General features: G+C 31.9%; 1 protein-coding gene across 3 annotated transcripts in view; it reads left to right on the top strand.

Annotated features, from left to right (window-relative positions):
• Positions 1 to 18,636, top strand: part of Hn (phenylalanine-4-hydroxylase) — a 48,911-nt gene that overhangs the window by 24,126 nt on the left and 6,149 nt on the right. For 2 of the 3 annotated variants that reach the window (XM_014434224.2, XM_014434225.3), the window contains exons 2-5: positions 10,298 to 10,426; positions 13,266 to 13,443; positions 15,569 to 15,731; positions 17,743 to 17,939. In XM_014434224.2, the coding sequence (XP_014289710.1) occupies positions 10,298 to 10,426; positions 13,266 to 13,443; positions 15,569 to 15,731; positions 17,743 to 17,939 (667 nt within the window). Of the gene's footprint in view, positions 1 to 10,088; positions 10,221 to 10,297; positions 10,427 to 13,265; positions 13,444 to 15,568; positions 15,732 to 17,742; positions 17,940 to 18,636 lie in introns of those variants that run through there. The other variant, XM_014434223.1, reaches the window with a different exon arrangement.

The raw sequence follows: 18,636 nt of genomic DNA, 5'->3' as shown, positions 1-18,636 counted from the left end.
CTGTGTTAAAAAATAATATTATTGCTGTTAGTGGTTTTTCTAAACATATATTTATTAGACCGGTTTTTTTTCTGTGGGAACTATGTTCTAAGCCTATTCTAATTATTTTTTTAATTTGTTAGCTCAAATATGACACAATCTGAATTTTTTTTTAATTTGAAATTAGCTTTTTATTTGATTATTTGTTGTAGTTTTAATGTTTTCCAATCGCTTTCTCCTTCTTATATTAATCATGATTTTGAAATTTTTTTCCATTCCTTAGAATAAATATATTTTACTAATAAATCGTTATATATTGATATGTATGAGAGGCACCAGCTGGAGTTTTTTAACTTAAAATAATTTCTTTTGTCGGCATGCCAAAGATACCGCCGGACCTAGGCAAAAATCCGTCGGCAACAGATCTAAAGAAATGTACAAAGATATATAGATAACAGAGGGTATGCACCCTCTGGGAACGGTTGACCGTGCAGGCAGAGTTAAACAAACAAACAGCCCTTATCTTGCACGTGGCCAGTTTAGATATTAGAAAGTACAGAGAAATAGCCGCCGTAATTGATAACAAATAAACACCCCTTATCTCACACGGGGCCTCTCTAAAAACCTCGGGAAAAATACAATAAGCCGCCAGAAGCCGGCTTTCTTCAAAGAAGAAACTTTTAAAGATGAAAGGTAGGAAAAAAGACCGACTTTCGTCGAAGGTCATTGGACCTTCTCACCCCCTCTGAAAATAGAGGAACCAATCAAAGGACAGAAATCAAAAGAAGGAGGAGTCAGAAGGGGAGGGGAGAAAATTAACAAAAAGGGAGGGAAAAGAGTTTTTGGGACAGAGTCGAGGTGGACAGAGTCTGGTCGGAGTTGACAGAGTTTGAGGGAAGCTGAGGAAGAGGACAGTCGGACCCGGAGTTGAAGGAACACAGTCAGGAGTTGGACACAGTCAGAGTAGAGAACACAGTCAGAGTAGAGAACACAGTCAGGGTTGAAAACAGTCGGACCCGGAGTTGGGGAAGACACAGAGTTCTGTGGAGAGCCTCAGAGGAACACAGCCTGAGAGAGCCGGACGGAAGAGACCCAGCTGGGAGAGATGAACACCTGAAGACAAGACGGAGGAAGATCAGCGGCAGCCGGGAGGCCATATGAACGCTCTTCCACGACAACCGCCAAGCCGACCGATGTACCAAAACAAGTAAGACCTTTTCTGTTGTTATTTGAATGGCAAGGATAGAATTAATAACTTAGAGTCAGTATAAATATCAAATATCCCAACTGGTATTTCTCAATTCATTATCTTATAATTAAAGTATAAGGAAACAAGTCTACCATGCTTGATAATGTGTATATAATTGTAAATATAAAATATGTAACGAGGACTTTACTTTATAATTAATAATCCCTGCATGCCACCTCATATATAATAGCATAGTAAATTGGTGAACACGATACCGTTGGAAAGGAACTCCAATCATTAATTATGATATTCATATCTAGCATACCACGGCGAAGGGGTCCAGCCAGATGGTGCTAGTGGTTGAATTAAATATAGCGCATCCCTTTTCAGTCAGTTCCCATCAGGAACCGATAGAGATACATAATACAAATAAATATAAATACATAATATAAATATATAATATAAATAAATAATATAAATACATTAATATATGAATAAATTTCAATATAATACCTGTACGGGGAACCCCTAATCGGGCTTAGAAACCCCGAAGCCCCGTACACGGCAATATCATCATTTGATTTCATCAAATATATATGACTTTTTCCGGTTTTATAAAGTTAATTATAAATATAGATTGGATTATTTTTAAAAACCAATAATTAGTATGTAAACAATAGTTAAAATTTATATAAAAATTTAGTCATAGAACTACTGTACCGAAGCAATATTTAATTTTTGACTTGCATGAACTGGAAATAGAATATATTTAAATTTGTAAACTGATTCACTTATAATACATTATCCATCAATTTTTATAGTTTAAAACTACAACTGAGATTGATGAATTTTAATGATAATCGATTTTATTTAGTTCAATAATATTTTGTTGGAACTCTTGATTACTTTAATCCTCAACACCTCACGTGTGTTGGAAAAATACTGAGTCGTTAGTCGCAGCAAATCGAATGTTTTTTTTTTTATTTACAGCTTATTCATTGTTTTCATCTACAAGGACATATTACTGAAACTTCATTCTAACATGACATAATTTTTTATCACTTCGAAAATTTTAGGCAAGCAATACCGTATTTTTTTTTTTTTTAAGTTTAGTAATTTTTTGAAATGTCATCAAAAATTTTCTTTTAAGAGAACAGTCAAGTAGAGCAAATTTGAAGTAATTTTAATAAGCTTTCGTTATGGCAGATAATCAGAACATTGGAAAGTCGATTTTGAGAGTAATATGATAAACTCTGTTCTTGCCTATCTCATTATCAATTACTATTTGTTTCATTAAATTCTAATAAACATAAAATGAACTCTGAGAATACAGAACACGAAGAAATAATTTTTCTCAAGGCAAAAGAAAATTCTGAATGTAATTATTAAGGTTTTAATAAATCGTAATAAAATGTACATGAAATAAATATTATTACAAACAATTTAGCAGATTTACATTGTTAGGGAAAACTGCTTTACAACAATCTCGAAAGTCAATCTCCCAGCATTGCCACTGGAAGATGAGTTTGTTTGGTGTGATTTTCATTCAATAATTAATATTTCATTCGTTTTTTTAATGGCTTAAATATGTTACGAACTTCAGACAAGACAGATCACTACCTATTTAAGATCATTTCAGATATTAAAATCAATTATTTTTTTTACTCATATGCTTTTAGAATAGTTTCAAAAATGAACTTAATTTGTCTACTAATTTGAGCTAACAATACTATCCTGTAAAAAAAAAAAAGTATAAATTTATGGCTTCTTCACTATTCCTATATTTTAATTTTTTTTTCGTTTCTACTTTTATTTTAATATCTGAAAATTTAATTTCCTAAGTATATAATTTATGCATTTAATGTTAATTCCTAATACAAACTAAGCAAATATAGGTAGGACATCTCACATCAGCAGTCAACCCATGCTTACCTTATGCAGTATTAATTTTAAAATTACTTTTCGCTTTATTTTTAACATTGAAGGAATGTTTTAGGTTTGCCCTTTTTTTAGTTTGTGATGAAACGGAATTATGAAATACGTAGTTATTTTTAATCTGATGAAAAATTGAACGCATACACCATATCCAGGAGACGTCAAACGGCGAAATGTTGTGATTTCATCAGCAGTATTTTTAGAGCATTTGGATATTTTCCAACATCTTATGCAAGTCTTACTTAGCAGGGAAACATTTCCGATTATATGCGATCGTAAACTTTTCCATTACACATTGGTGCACTCGTAACATTATTCTGCTAATAATTTAACACTTACTCAGTTAAACGAAACTAGCGAAATAGCAAGTTTGGCAAACAGATTTATTCTGGTTAATGTTATTAATCATTAACTGGTTAAAGGTGAATTTGATTTTAAATCTAATTATAATTTTTGAAATTATTAAAAATAGATTCTGAGTTTGTACAAAATTATTACTATATTTTATAATCAGCTTTCACTTTATGATTTTTTTGTTTTGTTTTTTGCTTTATCCCTTTATACTGTTTGTTGCACTGCATAATCGTACGAATATAATTAGTAATGACAAGAATATTTATAGCTTCATAACCGCAATAAAAATGATATCCTTATTAAAAAATAAATAAATAAATAAAAACAGTTATTTTATAAATAAAATAGAGGTATGTTGAAGTAATTATTTTGCACTGCTATTTGGTTATAGAAATATCTTATTCTTTCACATTTCACTATTTTCTTATGAAGGACGAGGTTTGTAACTAATCTTGTGATGAAAGTAACCAATTTTTGTTTTTGTCAATTTTAATCAATTGACAGAACTCATATAATGTTTGCAAAACCATTTGTGGGTTGCAAAACCACCAGAGGTGCTGTGGGTTGGATCAAGAATAAATGTTATGCTAATGCAGAGTCATTTATCCATCTTCTTATAAAATTTGTATTAAATTACTTTTAGGCATTTAGAGTGATAAATTTTTAACTTGTCAGTTTAGATTCTATGATTAGCATAGCTACTGCTCAACTAGAATGAAAACCCTTAAGTCTTCTTAACTAGTAGAAGGATGTGGATGGAGCATATTTAAGTGTCTGTACTGCTTTAAAAGCTGCATCTACGGAGAAAGAATCAGGTAGTCAAATACCCACCAAATTAGACACCCACTATTATTGGTCTAAGCAGCGCCAAATGATATGTTGGGGGAAAATAATTTATAATTTAATTATAAATTTATTTATAATTTAACAGTTTAATATAAAGGTTATATCATAATGTATAAATATATAGCCGGTCAAGGTGGTACGTAGGTATATTATGCAAAAGATAAAATTTATTAAAGTAAAATAAAAAGTCTTTAATAACTGTTTTTAATCTTAAATGTCCACTAACTACCAAATAAACCAATAATAACCAGGATCTATCTTTTACTTTGGTGCTTTATTTAAATTCATATTGTACTTAAATGAATTATCTATTTTATTAATATGTATTACTAAATTATATATTGTATTAAATGAATGATATGAAGGAAATTACATGTGCATAAGCTGTTGTTCAAGCTATCGACAACATGTAAAATTAATTTTAATTTACTTGTAATTTTATTACATTGTAAAATACATTCTAAAAGTAATTTCCAAATTAACCTACGGATGTGATAGGGCACGGGATGTGCATATATCGGTGCTTAATAAGACTGGTGATTGATTACGGCTGCGAAGTTTATGGGGATGCCTCAAAGGAAATACATAACAAGCTAAACTCAGTACACCATGTTATGATCCTTAGAGCTACCGCGGCCTTCAGGACTAGTCCTATCAGCAGCTTACTCTGGGAGGCCCAAGAGTGGCCAATAGAACTAGGCAGGCACTACCTTTTGCTAAAATTTCTAGGTCGTCTCAAAACGACCCAAGACCTTGATTTTTCACGGAACAGATTACCTAGTCGTCTCACCAGCTTTCCTCTCCTACCCGATTTCTATCGCTCCCAAACAAAGTTATATTATCATTCCCCAATCATTAACGCTAGCACAAGAAGTAAATGGGGCTCCTCCATTGTGATCTGTAGTGATTCTTACTCCAGCCTCAAGGCTATTCAAAATTTCGCATAACCCCTTTGTTTTTTTCCATCATAACTTTAATAAAAAAAAAAACACATTAAAAAGTAAATTTCTTGTGGGTCCCCCAGTCAAGCAGGTATAACAGGAGACGGACTGGCTGACAGCTGTCAAAGAAGCATGCACCCTATTTCAAGTGCCTAATTGTAACTTGGCGCTGTATGATTACAATAAATCGGTTCTGGCCCAATGCAAGGAAGCATGGTGCTGTTTCTGGTCCAAGGTACCTGAAACAAATAAAATGAAAACAATAATTAGTGATACTCAACCTATACCGCCAATTCTCGAAAATCGGCGTGAACAATCCATCATAACTCGACTCGTGATCGGACATACAAGATTAACACACAGCACCTTCTTAAAAGAAATCTTCTACCGACATGTTATAGTTGTAAATGTACCATGACAATGGAACATATCCTGGATCACTGTTCACGTATGGAATCATCAAGAACGGCTTTTGGCCTGCGAGGACGTCAAGCCTTACTGCCAGAAAATTGGAAGAACCTCTTCAAGTTACTAAAGGAACCTGAATCGAGAAATGTAACCACGAAATCCATAATACGGTGCCTCTAACCCTAGATTTGTATGTATTTGCATCTAAAATTTAGCAAATAAATAAATGAGTTATCTACTAAAATGCATAGAGTGTTTGTTGGGAAGGAATTTGATAGTGAAAGATTGTTGCTAGACCAATTATAATGCAAAGAGTGGTCTGACCAGGTAACTCTCAACCACCTGGTTTGTCCTTCAAACAAAGATTGAATCTCAGGAAGGTTTCTCGATCACAAAGACTTTATATATACCAGAAATAAACTAAATATACACCACAGCCAGACTTGAATCCGAGAGCGTGTGTTAGGAGCCCTGTATCTTTCACTGAAAAATAAATTAAATTCATAATCAAACAATTAGCGATAAAAGCGATCGTTATTGGTGTATTAATTTATTGATTGAATATCCCTTTATGAATAACCCAAGGGTATTATAATAAGCGTTCTTTTTAAAATGAATATTATTTGGAAATGTTTTACATAATAGATTGAAGCAGTTGGTAAACTATTGGAAATCGAAAGTCATTATTTTATTGAAAACTATTAACGTCCCCGGCGTGACTTGACTACTTTCTGTTTGCTACTCATCCACAGACCTCCTCACTCAACTTCACTGACAGCAATACAATATTCTTCTACTTCAACTTCACGGGCCATACACTTCCCAGCGATTGATAGTAAGCCTTTGAGGGACTATTATCCATTCTCTCTATTTGATGCCTGATGGCATATCGACCGCTTGCTGCTAAAAGGAAATTGTATCAAGAGGGCCATGAACTTTGTAGCCACAATAAGAACCCCAGAGGTTTATTTCCGGTATTCTAATATTTAGAAGAAGGCTCAAATTAATTGCTCGGTCGCTGGCTCACACTGTCCGGTCTATAGATAGAAAAGTTCTATTTTCATTAAATGAATTTTATTTTTAGTGGCTGGGTAAATCTTATAATGAAAATTCACCTTGCTTCCAATATAAGTCAGCACGAATTGTTTTTACCTATATCAAAAAGAAGATGGCTTCGGGATCGTCTAGCGTAGAGATGTCGTTGAAATGTTTTAAATGGATTGTTCCTTTACATCCTATTGTCATTTCATATTAACCAGAACATACTTATACTTATCCCCCGTAGATCAGAAATGACTAGGAAGGGGGTAAAAAAAATAAATAAATAAATATATATATATACTTATCTTTATTACACTTGTAAATCTCAATAAATAAAAATATATATATTAGTAATCTATTAGTTTTTTTGTGAAAGCTAACTTGAATACAACTTCTTCAAATTATATCTTTATTAATAAAATATAAAATAATAACTGTTTTTAACATCTTTAACTCGAACATTAAAAACATGGAACATGGAACATGGTGGAAAATTGTTGAGCCCTCCAGCCTCCAGAATTATTACGTTTCTGAATTGTTTTTTTTTTTAAAAGCTTGATGTCGATCATTTCTGCCGTTTTTATCACTTTTTACATCATGAAAGCATAAAAGTAACATCACGACTGGAAGATGTGTTTAATGTTGTTATATTGAGATCAGTTATTTACAAGCCTCCGAATTCAATTATAAGGTATAATCTTCACAACTAAGATCCGGGACAAAATGATAGCCCACCCAATATTTTTTCTCTTAATATTTTAACCATTGATATATCATATATATATATATATATATTATTAATATGTAGTGTATTCTGCTCAAATTCGAACCGATTTTCTCCATTAGGAGTTTTAAAAAAATAATTTGTAAGAATTAATAAATAATACTTGATTTGGAGTGAGACGAAAAGATAGCACAGTGAACAATAATAATAAAATTATCTATTAAAACAATTAAAATAATACAAATTAAAATTTAATTTCCTGTATACGCACTGCCTTTTTCTAATGCAGCAATTTCAAGTCGTATGAAAGCTGGGCAAAATGACGACGAATCAACTCTCGAGAGAGTTTGACCATGAATCGTTTTTTTAATTTTTCAACGCGCTGAATTTGTTGGCTACCGCTGTAAACACTGCTAGCAAGATGCTCCAGTGTACATTAACACCCTGGGACCTAGCCGGCTAATCTATAATTCTGATCCTTTCTTTTCTAAAAAAATATTTTCATGAACTGGAGCTTTATCTTGCTGAAAAATTACATTCTCTTCAGGAACAAGTTCAAAATATTTTTTTAATTCGTTTTGTAACAAATTAACATACTGTTGGCTGTTCATTCGACCAGATATGAACACTATATCAGTTTGATGATAATAGCCAATGCAATACCATATCATGCCACCTCCTCCCATTTGCCTCTTAGAAAACATTTTTTCTACTTTCCGTAGGTCATGGTAATAGTGAGCCCTGCCATCAGGACCGTCAAGATCGAATTTTTTTTCGACGATGAACACAATTTCGTTCTATTCGTCATTTCTTCTTGGTTTATGCGTTGTAGGTTGCATGCCTTTTATTTTCTTCCTTTTGATGTGAGGAGCTGCACGAATGATTCTTTGGACATTTTTCTTATAGCGTTTTTCGTATACCACCTCCAGCAGCACTTTGACAGACCGTTAAAGTTAAGTTGGATGGAACCCTTATAATTGCCTGTTTTTGCTGTATTGTTAAGACCTGTGGTCTTCCAGGAGATTTCTTCATCAAATAGGTTTCTAGTGACTTGAAAAAAATTTAAATTACGTTCCTATTCCAACCTGTATTTTTTGAAATATTGGAAATACCAAACCATCGACGTTTTATTCGCTGAATGATATTTTTTCAACTGGAGTTAATGATTTTTCTCGTCCCATTACACTAATATAATGCTATATCTGCTAGCAACATGAAAGCAGAAACATAACTGGATCCTTGTTTACTCAGAGGGATTTGGTTTTGTTTGTAAATTAACAAGTGTGCTATCCTTTTGTCCCATCCAAAATCAAATATTATTTATTAATTCTCACAAATTGTTTTTTTTTTCCTAATGGATAAGATTTCGGACTTTATTAAGTACTCTGTCGATAATTCATTCCAAGTGTTTGTTATTCCAGTAAAAATTACTAGGAATTTTTGATACCGAGGTCTAAACAGAGTTGTCATTTTTTTCTTTGTAAGAGATATCGAAGTGTTTAACAAGTTGTATTCGACAAATTTCCAATTGCCAACAAATATTCACTACAACTTTTTTTTTTTATTATAAGTGTCTTAAGCTAAAAAAAATTATAACAAAATACAATGTTCTTAATATATATACTCATTCTCTTCTTGAACGTTTCGAGGATATTATATAATTTGTTAAAAATTGTATAGTCATAAAATTTAAATTTTATTTCTTATACGGATAATTTGAACATATTAAATGTATTGTTAAAAAAATATACATATAATACTGAAGAGGCGAATACAGTCTCTACGAAACGTCCAAGTATAAAATAAATATATGGATTGAAATCATTGTATTTTCATTCTAAATTATTTTACCTTAAGGATATTATAATTTTTAATGCTGCTTATTTAACTTATGAAATACCCCCTCTAACTCACTTTCAAGGGGCTATAGATTCGCGTGAAAACTTAAAAACCAAGAAAAAACACTTGACATAACTTCTCAGACCTCTCCTAAACTGTCATTTATGAAACGAATACAAAATCCAATCCGATATAGAAGTGAATTATTTTCGAGGAAATACGACAACTGCCTAAAAATTCAAGATTGTGTCTTTGAAACTTCAGATTATTCTGTTATCTATGCACTGAAATAAATATTCCTATATTTGTTGCCTATTAACATAAATATTCAACATTTATTATTATTATAAATGTTTCGTTATACATTTATAAAAACTTCAAGATCTTACTGCTACTGGGCTAGGTGATTATTTACGACGAATGCAACCAAAGTGACCGCATCATTTAAGAAATAAAACCCACAGTAGAGGAAAAAAAAAAGAAACAACAAAAACGGAGACAGTGGTTCACCTTGATGCATTCCTTTCTTTATTGACATTTGGCTACGACGAATTCACTTGGCAATTAAAGTGTAGTGAAATGTAATTGCGATTTTACGAAGGTTTTTAATAAAGGTCAATATTTCAAAATTTATGATTTATAAAAGATACAATATCTCTGTTATCTTATGAAGTATGAATATTAAGAGTTAATTAGGCTCAATAATCAAATTTGAATTCTGCAGATTTTAAATATGTGTTTTCTTTAGAAGTATGCACTTCTTTGAAAATATCATTCTAGCCAAAAATTGGGGCATATTATATAATTATTATGCAACAATTCGCAGTTTTTTTTTTATATGTTAAGCATGGTTAAGGTCGCTTCACCTTTTCCCTGTGTGGAGAGGGAATCCCCACCACAACATTGTAGTTCCAATCGGGACAAAGAAAATTACCGGGTCGTTCGCATCAAGGAGATCTTTGAGGTTGTTTCTGATGTAACGACGGAGAAGATTGCAGAAGTTGAAGCTATATATAACGAAAGGAATTGTGTCTGTTGCAGCCACAGAGGATGGAGGGTGGACAGTACATCAAGGAATTGCAGGATTCCGCAAAGACGGCCTGCCTCTTTTTCACGCCGAAAGAGAACGACGATGTTGGGACTCTGGTCGACTACCTCGAGCACTTCAAGGTAAGTTAGGAGTACGGTATATTCATATTATTTGATTTATTCTTATTGAATTCTATGTAGAGTTTATTACCATAAAGTGAATTATAAATTTATTCATTGCTAAACAAATTGAAGAGCTCTCTCTCTGTCTCACTAAAGGTTCTAACCAGCGTAACTAAAAATAGTGGGAAGGGATATTACCTTAATGATTTTTTTTTTAATATTGGGTGAAAAGAAATACGTTTGTATAAAAACAAAATTCATTCAAAAATTTTAACTTAGGATAAAATCCTAGAAGATCCTAACTAAAAAAATTAATTACCTTATTGTTTAATTAATTATACTATTTCTGCTCAACTATGACATGAAGAGTATTAAGTTGGTTCAGGAGAATCAACCCTTGAATTCAAATTGTTTATGTCTTAATAAGTATCTCATTAATACTCACAGTTCCTAAAAGTCACAGTGAAACTACATTATCCACATGATTCTTTGATGAGAAATATCTTTTAGCATTTCATTTTAGGTTTTTATTTTTTTCTCGTCATATCACCTTTCAACAAGCAAACAGTGCATTTTAAACTTCCCAGCCACCTAGCCAACTGACAGCTGTTGAAGTTCCCTTACAGCCATAGAACTTATTTCTTGCATACGGAAGCCCGAGGTTGAAGTTTTCAGTTAAAAAAAAGAAAAAAATCCCAACACACAAGGAGTAAAAGAAACGTCTACCTACATACCTTCCACAAAAACGCAATTCAAGGGTTGGCGCTGTGGGAGCTATTCCAAAAATAGAGTTGTTGAAACATTATAAATAACAACATAACATAACAAAATATCGATACTTTTAATTGAAAGATATATCGAAATAGCAATATTAAAATTTGGCTATCAAAATCATAAATTTAAAAAAAAAAAAAAAAGCAAATATAAACGTTCAGGAAAACGGTGAGTTCGACAATCAAAAAACCAAAACAAATTTGTTGAAAGTAGCCCACTAGAATGATGTGCTATGCTATCTATAGTGGCCAACCCTCTTCTAGGTGTATAGGATAGGGATATTAGTATTATAGAAATATTTATATTTATTGTATATATGTATGTATAGTTGACCGTAAAAATTGATATATAGGGAGATGGTCAGGGTTGCGGTCAATAGTGAAACAAAAATAGTTTATAACTATTTATTTACCAACGTTTCGCCCCACTTTGCAGGGCTTCATCAGGGCTAAAAAGATACAAAATGAAACTATGTTAAGATAAAATGATAGTAATAAAAATAAAAAGATACAATGAAAAGAATAAAAAACAAGTAACAAAGGCAAGAGCAATAATGAGCAATTGCTCTTGCCTTTGTTACTTGTTTTTTATTCTTTTCATTGTATCTTTTTATTTTTATTTCTATCATTTTATCTTAACATAGTTTCATTTTGTATCTTTTTAGCCCTGATGAAGCCCTGCAAAGTGGGGCGAAACGTTGGTAAATAAATAGTTGTAAACTATTTTTGTTTCACTATTGACCGCTACCCTGACCATCTCCCTATATATTTATATTTATTCTTCAATATTAGGTACAAAAGCGATATTATATAATTAAATATCGATATTAAACATTATAATATCGATATTAGGAAATATAAAATTAATATTAAACATTATCAGTTTCATAATATCCATATAAGATAATAAAATATCTACATTAGATATAATAATATCCATATTAGACATTATAATACCATACTAGATATTATAATATCATTATTTGACTTCTGATATCGGAGTACCGATATTTTGTCCTTGATAGTATCATTTACACACTTTCAAAAGAATTAATTTATAATAATTACTTTTATACAAACTTGTTAGGAAGTTCATGGATATATTATAAAAATGAACAAATAAGTAAGTATTCATACTTTTGATCCTTATTACGACCATATATATCAGCACAAATATGATAAATTTTAACTATATAAAAGATTTCAATGATAATAGTTCAACAGTAATGAAAATAAGACTAAAAAGGAAAGTCAATTAGAGACATAAAATATCCAAGCACTAATTAGTAAATTGGAGACTCCTTGAATATTCAATATATTAACAATATTGCTTCCCTTAAAACAAATAGCATATATAAGAAAAAGCTATACTGTCGACCAAATAAAAATATTTTTACTTATGGTGTATAAAACAGCCTATCTTAAGTGTTAAGATTGAATGGTCCCTATCTCCATTACAAGAACCAGTTAGATTACTATAGAAGAAGGATTTTAGGCCAAAAGATCGTTTTGTTAAATTTGATAATTAGAACCTTTATAGAGAGAACCCTTCAATTGATATTAAACAGAATGTATACAAGGCTGATTTCATGAAAAATGTTAAGCATCCTCAAGCTTCATAATTCTAACCTGTGTCAAACGCATCGATGTATCTATATCATATTTACACATCTAGTATATTCATGTATATGCTAGCACTTGTAGTGGTGATGGGACGAACTAGTCCGGCAATTGGGACTATTGCTCCTTTTTGCCTTCCTCAATGTAACCAATGAAAACCATGTCAAAGAATTTAGTTCACCATTAAAATGGAATGACCATTCAAGGGAGAAATCCTCCTTTCAATTTCATACAAATTAGTCCTGCAATATACTGCAACTACAATGATAAATAAAATTTGAACTGAATAAAAGTCTTAACTTTTGCATTAGTAAATGTGTAATTTCAAGATCTCCTCATTTATCGTAAACGATTCCTTTCACTGTAACTAACTGGTTATACCTCCTATCCGTCAAAATCCAAATAAATTCTTTTTTTATTTTCCTGAATATGAATCCTATCCATTATGTAATGTCTGTTGTCAGTTGCACAAGGTGAACCTCGTACACATTGAGTCCAGATCTTCAGTCAGGTTTCCTGGTAGGTATGAGTTCATGGTCGAGTGTGTTCCCGGCAGTGGCAACCTGGGTGCGGCCATCGAGAGCCTTAAGCAGAACTCAGAATATTTCAGTATCATATCCAGAAATCACCAGAACAACAGGGGTACGTAATATTTTTAGATATACGAGATTTCCTTTATCATTATAAACCTGATTGCTTTATCGACAATCGTAGATATATATTAGAGTAGTATCGATCCCTTTTCCGGCCCTCAGAAGCGATGGATTTTGACGGATGAGGTATCAGAAGAACGATAATTTTATGGAGAAGTGACGAATCCCAATTTCGATTCTTAAATTCTCACTGGAATAAAAGTTATTCAAAAAATAGGTTTCATAACTTTGAAGGCGGTAAGTCGGCGGATCCATAGGATACTTATTACATGTTGTTCGAAGTCCAATTAAACAGCCGTTCATATACGCCCTAGCTTAAGGTTCCAGTGGGTCCAATTCAGGGTTAGTATGAGTTTACTATGGCTCTTTATTTTTGAAAAAAAGTATTTAAAAATGTAATTATTTTTGGCTTAAATTTTTTTCATTATATCTTGAACATAGAAAACTATCGAGAGGATTATAAGCCTACGATGGGTAACGAAATTAACAATAAAACAAATAAATCAATAATAACCCATTAGTTAGTAAAATGTTTGAAAACATAATCAATACTCTTATTTTCAAGCCTTAACATTATACAGGAATTCCTCATATATAAATACTACCGTGTACGGGGCTTCAGCTGTTCTAAGGCATACCGGGGGTTCCCCGAACACATTTATATTGAATTATATTTAAATATTTATGTATCTACATTTATATTGAGTATTTTATATTTGTATTATGTATCTCTATCGGCTCCTGATGGGAACCGACTGAAAATGTATACAATACATTTACTCAAGCACTAGACACCATAGACTCCCTTCCCAGGGTATGCTAGACATGAATATTTATAATTAATGAAAGGAATATGGTCCGGGTGCGGTCAAGAACAACTCAAATAGTAGAAATATACTAATTTACTAAATTAGTATATTTCTACTATTTGAGTTGTTCTTGACCGCACCCGGACCATATTCCTTTCATCTTCACACACGGTCAATCAATAATCTTCCAATTTATAATTAATCATTGAAGTTCTTCTCCAACAGTATTGTGTTTACCAATTTACTATGTTATTATTATGAGGTAGCATGCAGGGATTCTTAATTATAAAGTAAAATCTTGGTTGCATTGTTTTATATTTACAATCATATATATACATGAGTAAGAATAATATTATGAGAGAGCATGGTAGATCTATTTCCTAAAACTTTAATTATTATATTATGAATTGAGAAGTACCAGTTGGGGTCTTTGTTATTTATATGGACTCTAATTTTATCGAGTCTATTATTGCCATTCAAAATACAACTGAAAGGTCTTACTTATCTTGGTGCATCTGTCAGTCTTGATGCAACAGTGGCGGAGCGGATCGTTCCGCAGCCTGCCGGCGGCCTCCGCTGAATCCTAGCGATGTGTGACTTCCTCCTACTCTCTCTAACTGATCTTCGACTCCTGTCTTCCCCAACTCCTCTCTTCTTCTCTGATATGACTTCTGTCTTTCTCTCTCTCCTTCTCCAACTCCGATCTATTGTTTTCAAATAACAATTTTATACGAATTCAACAATCAACGATTATGGTTTGAATAATTAATAATGAGTAAGAACCATTTACCAATAAATTATGTTTGGTACTATAATAGTACTAGTAACACCTATTTGGTTAATAATGTTGAAAATACCAACAAAACCAATATATCTAATAAAAATTACGTAAATATTGACAAAACAAGATTGAATATTTAGAAAAACTTTTAAACTAAGTCGCTAGCGAACACCTCAAGTTTAAGCTCAGGGGCCTTCATTGTGGAAAGTTTTGATGGGAAAATTATTGAATGATTACTCTTACTACAAGGGTCAAAAAGCATATATCTTTCAGATATCAGAGAACTAAAAATTTTGTTTTAAAACTAATTCCTTGTTTTCTTAACTGTAAGTATAGGATCAATTTGATTTGTGCTTTGTTGAGAATTTGTATCGAAGTCAAAGACGGGCCACAGGCTAGAAAATGGACTTTTATGTTGTGAAAAAAATTTTTTTTCAATATAAATCCAATATCCCTAATATTAGATTAGGATATGGTACTACATACAAACGATTTTCTAATTATCTAATGTTTCAACCACGAAGGTTCTCTGCCATGGTTTCCAAGGAGAATACGAGAGTTGGACCAATTCGCAAACCAAATCCTCTCCTATGGATCCGAGCTTGATGCCGATCATCCCGGTTTCACAGACCCGGAGTACAGGAAGAGGAGGAAATATTTCGCCGATATTGCTTACCACTATAAACAGTAAGTATTTCAGTTCTAGATCAATTGGGAATAAACAGACCTATTTTCTATAAGAGATATATATAATTGTAATATACATGGTAAAAGTTTTGGTAAGAAAGTATTTATGAAGTAATAGTATCTATCTAGCATTATACATGTACACCAATTGAACATGTGGTTAAAAAAAAATGTTCAACTTGATAACAAGGCCAAAGTTTAATTACCTTTAGTAAATCAAACGCTAGCCTAGGCGCGTATTGGGACGCGTTTGACGCGTACAATACAAAAATGTCGCGACCGGCACTACACTAAGGCGCTACTAAGAGTCGTGTTGAGGTGCGCATAATGGAACGCAGTTTTCCCAGAATCTCATCCTGTAGACGGATGTATTTAATGTTTTCAAATTTATTTTCTGATAAGTTCTGTTTTTAAGTTTAGGTAAAATGAGTTACAATAATTGATTCCAAAATTTCATTTTTTTTTTTCTGGATGAATAAACCATAACTAGAAGGATTATTGATTTATTAAGTAAAATAGCAGATAATGAATAAATAAATTATTTTGGCAGAATACTGAAGGGATCAGAGAAGTTAGTTTCCGATATTCTGTCGTATGAATACTCTCAGCGTGTTGCTGCCTCGATCAGCTTTTCCTTGACCAACACATGAAATTTATTAATGAATAAACGAAGAAAAACACCAAAAGCTATTAGCAGCGGACAGCATACTGAAAGGAATAAAAAAGTTGGATACTTGCGATATTCTATCATATGAATAGTCTCTGACCGACCTATCGATACTATCTTCCTCTTATTATTAGTTCTATCACTATTCCATTGAATAATCATATTAGAAGAAGTATAACGTTTCCATTTAATAATATTGGTTATCTATAATTTAATTTAAGTATCGTATCGAATGTATTAATACTTTATTGATATCACAACGTTCTTCAATAGACAGTCTTATGTTACATATTATAAAATCAATATTTGTTTTTTAATAACATATTTTACAGAATATCAAATATTTTATCGTCCTAATTTAATAGGAAACCCATTAACATATTATATAGATGAACAATCTTGCAGTTAAGATCTTTATTATAATACACTTCAGAACTAAAATAATAATTTTTAACTAATTATAAGAGTTCAATGATAATAGTTCACTAAACAGTTCATTGTAATATTTAAGATAAATTAATTAATATTTAAAAGATGCCTAAAAAGATTGGAAAAAATTAAACATATTTCAAAATATCCAAACTTCATAAAACAATATATTTACAATTTTAAATTTTTTTCTTAAATTTTATGAAAAATAATCGGTATTTTGAAATATTAATATTTCTATGCCGGTATACTTAGTTGATATCCAATGTAAATATATATTATACATTTGATATACCTTATTTATTAAAGGAACCTGAAATCTGGGGGTAGTGTAGGTCAAAATCTTTGGCTCTCCTACTGCGCCACACTAGCGCTACATTTATGTCGTGACGCGTTGTCAATATGCGCTGTTTCTATTAACTCCGTAGTAAATAACTAACGCATATTCGTGTCGTCGGAAGCATGATTGTCGCGTCCCGATTTGCGCCTTGCCTTAGATATGTACAAATTTTCATAATGCAAAATCTCTCCAGAACGTTTGCTACCGACGTAAATATTAATAACCAATGTGCCTAAAAGTCAATTTTTAAAACCTAGTTTTGGAGGAAACAATACATATATACATACATATACATATATGCATAGAAGTTATAGCTTGAGTCAGCTGTTACTTCAGTATGAGAACCATCTTATGTCTTTTTAATTATTCTCCTTAATTTTACCTATAGCCCTGGATAATACATGTATACGCCATTAATTTAATATTTATTTTTCTTGGAAACACATCTTCGCTTTCCTGCATACACAACGACTTTGTGATGTGAATTGTCTATATCCCCTTTAGGACAATCAAAATTAATGTACTTAACCCTGAACTCTCTATGACAAAATAATAATAAAAGAATGTGCTTTCAGTGGAGAACCGATCCCGAGAGTAGAATACTCCAAGGAAGAGACAGCTACCTGGGGTAAGGTGTTCGAAAAATTGACGACGCTGTATCCTACTCATGCTTGCAAAGAATTCAATCATGTTTTTCCCCTTCTTATCGAAAACTGTGGATACAGAAAAGATAACATTCCTCAGCTCGAAGATATTTCCAACTTCCTCAAAGGTATAATATTTATTTTACATGTTAATCATCTTGGAAAACAGTAGTTTATGCAAATATTTGTGATCAACCTAATTAGGTTATTCTTTAATAGATATAGTCATAGATACAATGAAAGATCTAAGGAAACACAACAGTGAGGCTTCAATCATTCTAAACCAGTTTATCCAGGGATCTCTATTTATAGATATAGGGATAGTTATACAGGACCCCGAAAGTTCCCGACACTTCCCTCTCAATCACGTCACTGGTATTGAAAACCAGCGGAGGCAGAGAGAAGGCACCAGGCGCAGACGTTCACAGCCTTTTTTAAAAACCGGGCTGAACCATAGAATCTTTTGTAGTCGTTGTGCCATCAGAAAATTTACTATAGAATATATAGCTCTGGCGAATTTTCAATCTAAATAACTTAAATTTTGAAATACAAATCATTTTCTAACTAAGAGTATAATATTAATAGCGTTTGTTGTATATGTAATAAAAAAACAATTTCAAGAAAAAGACATTTTAAGCTTCAGGTAAACTAAAAAGGGGTAGCCGTACTTCGTCTTTATTCTGATTGAGGTGAGGACACTTGGTCTCTTTAGAGTAACAATTTGGAACAGTCTTGGCAGCTTTTGTCTGGTTACATCAACTTATTTTGAACATGATTAAATAAATCTGTTACAATATTTATATAAAATAAAATATAAACAAAGAT

This window comes from Halyomorpha halys, unplaced genomic scaffold, assembly GCF_000696795.3.
Source record: "Halyomorpha halys isolate HHAL.00 unplaced genomic scaffold, Hhal_1.1 Scaffold1329.1, whole genome shotgun sequence".
Classification (NCBI taxonomy): Eukaryota; Metazoa; Arthropoda; class Insecta; order Hemiptera; family Pentatomidae; genus Halyomorpha; species Halyomorpha halys.
The sequence above is the reverse complement of the archived record's forward strand: the minus strand, read 5'-3'. Positions and strand labels throughout refer to the sequence as shown.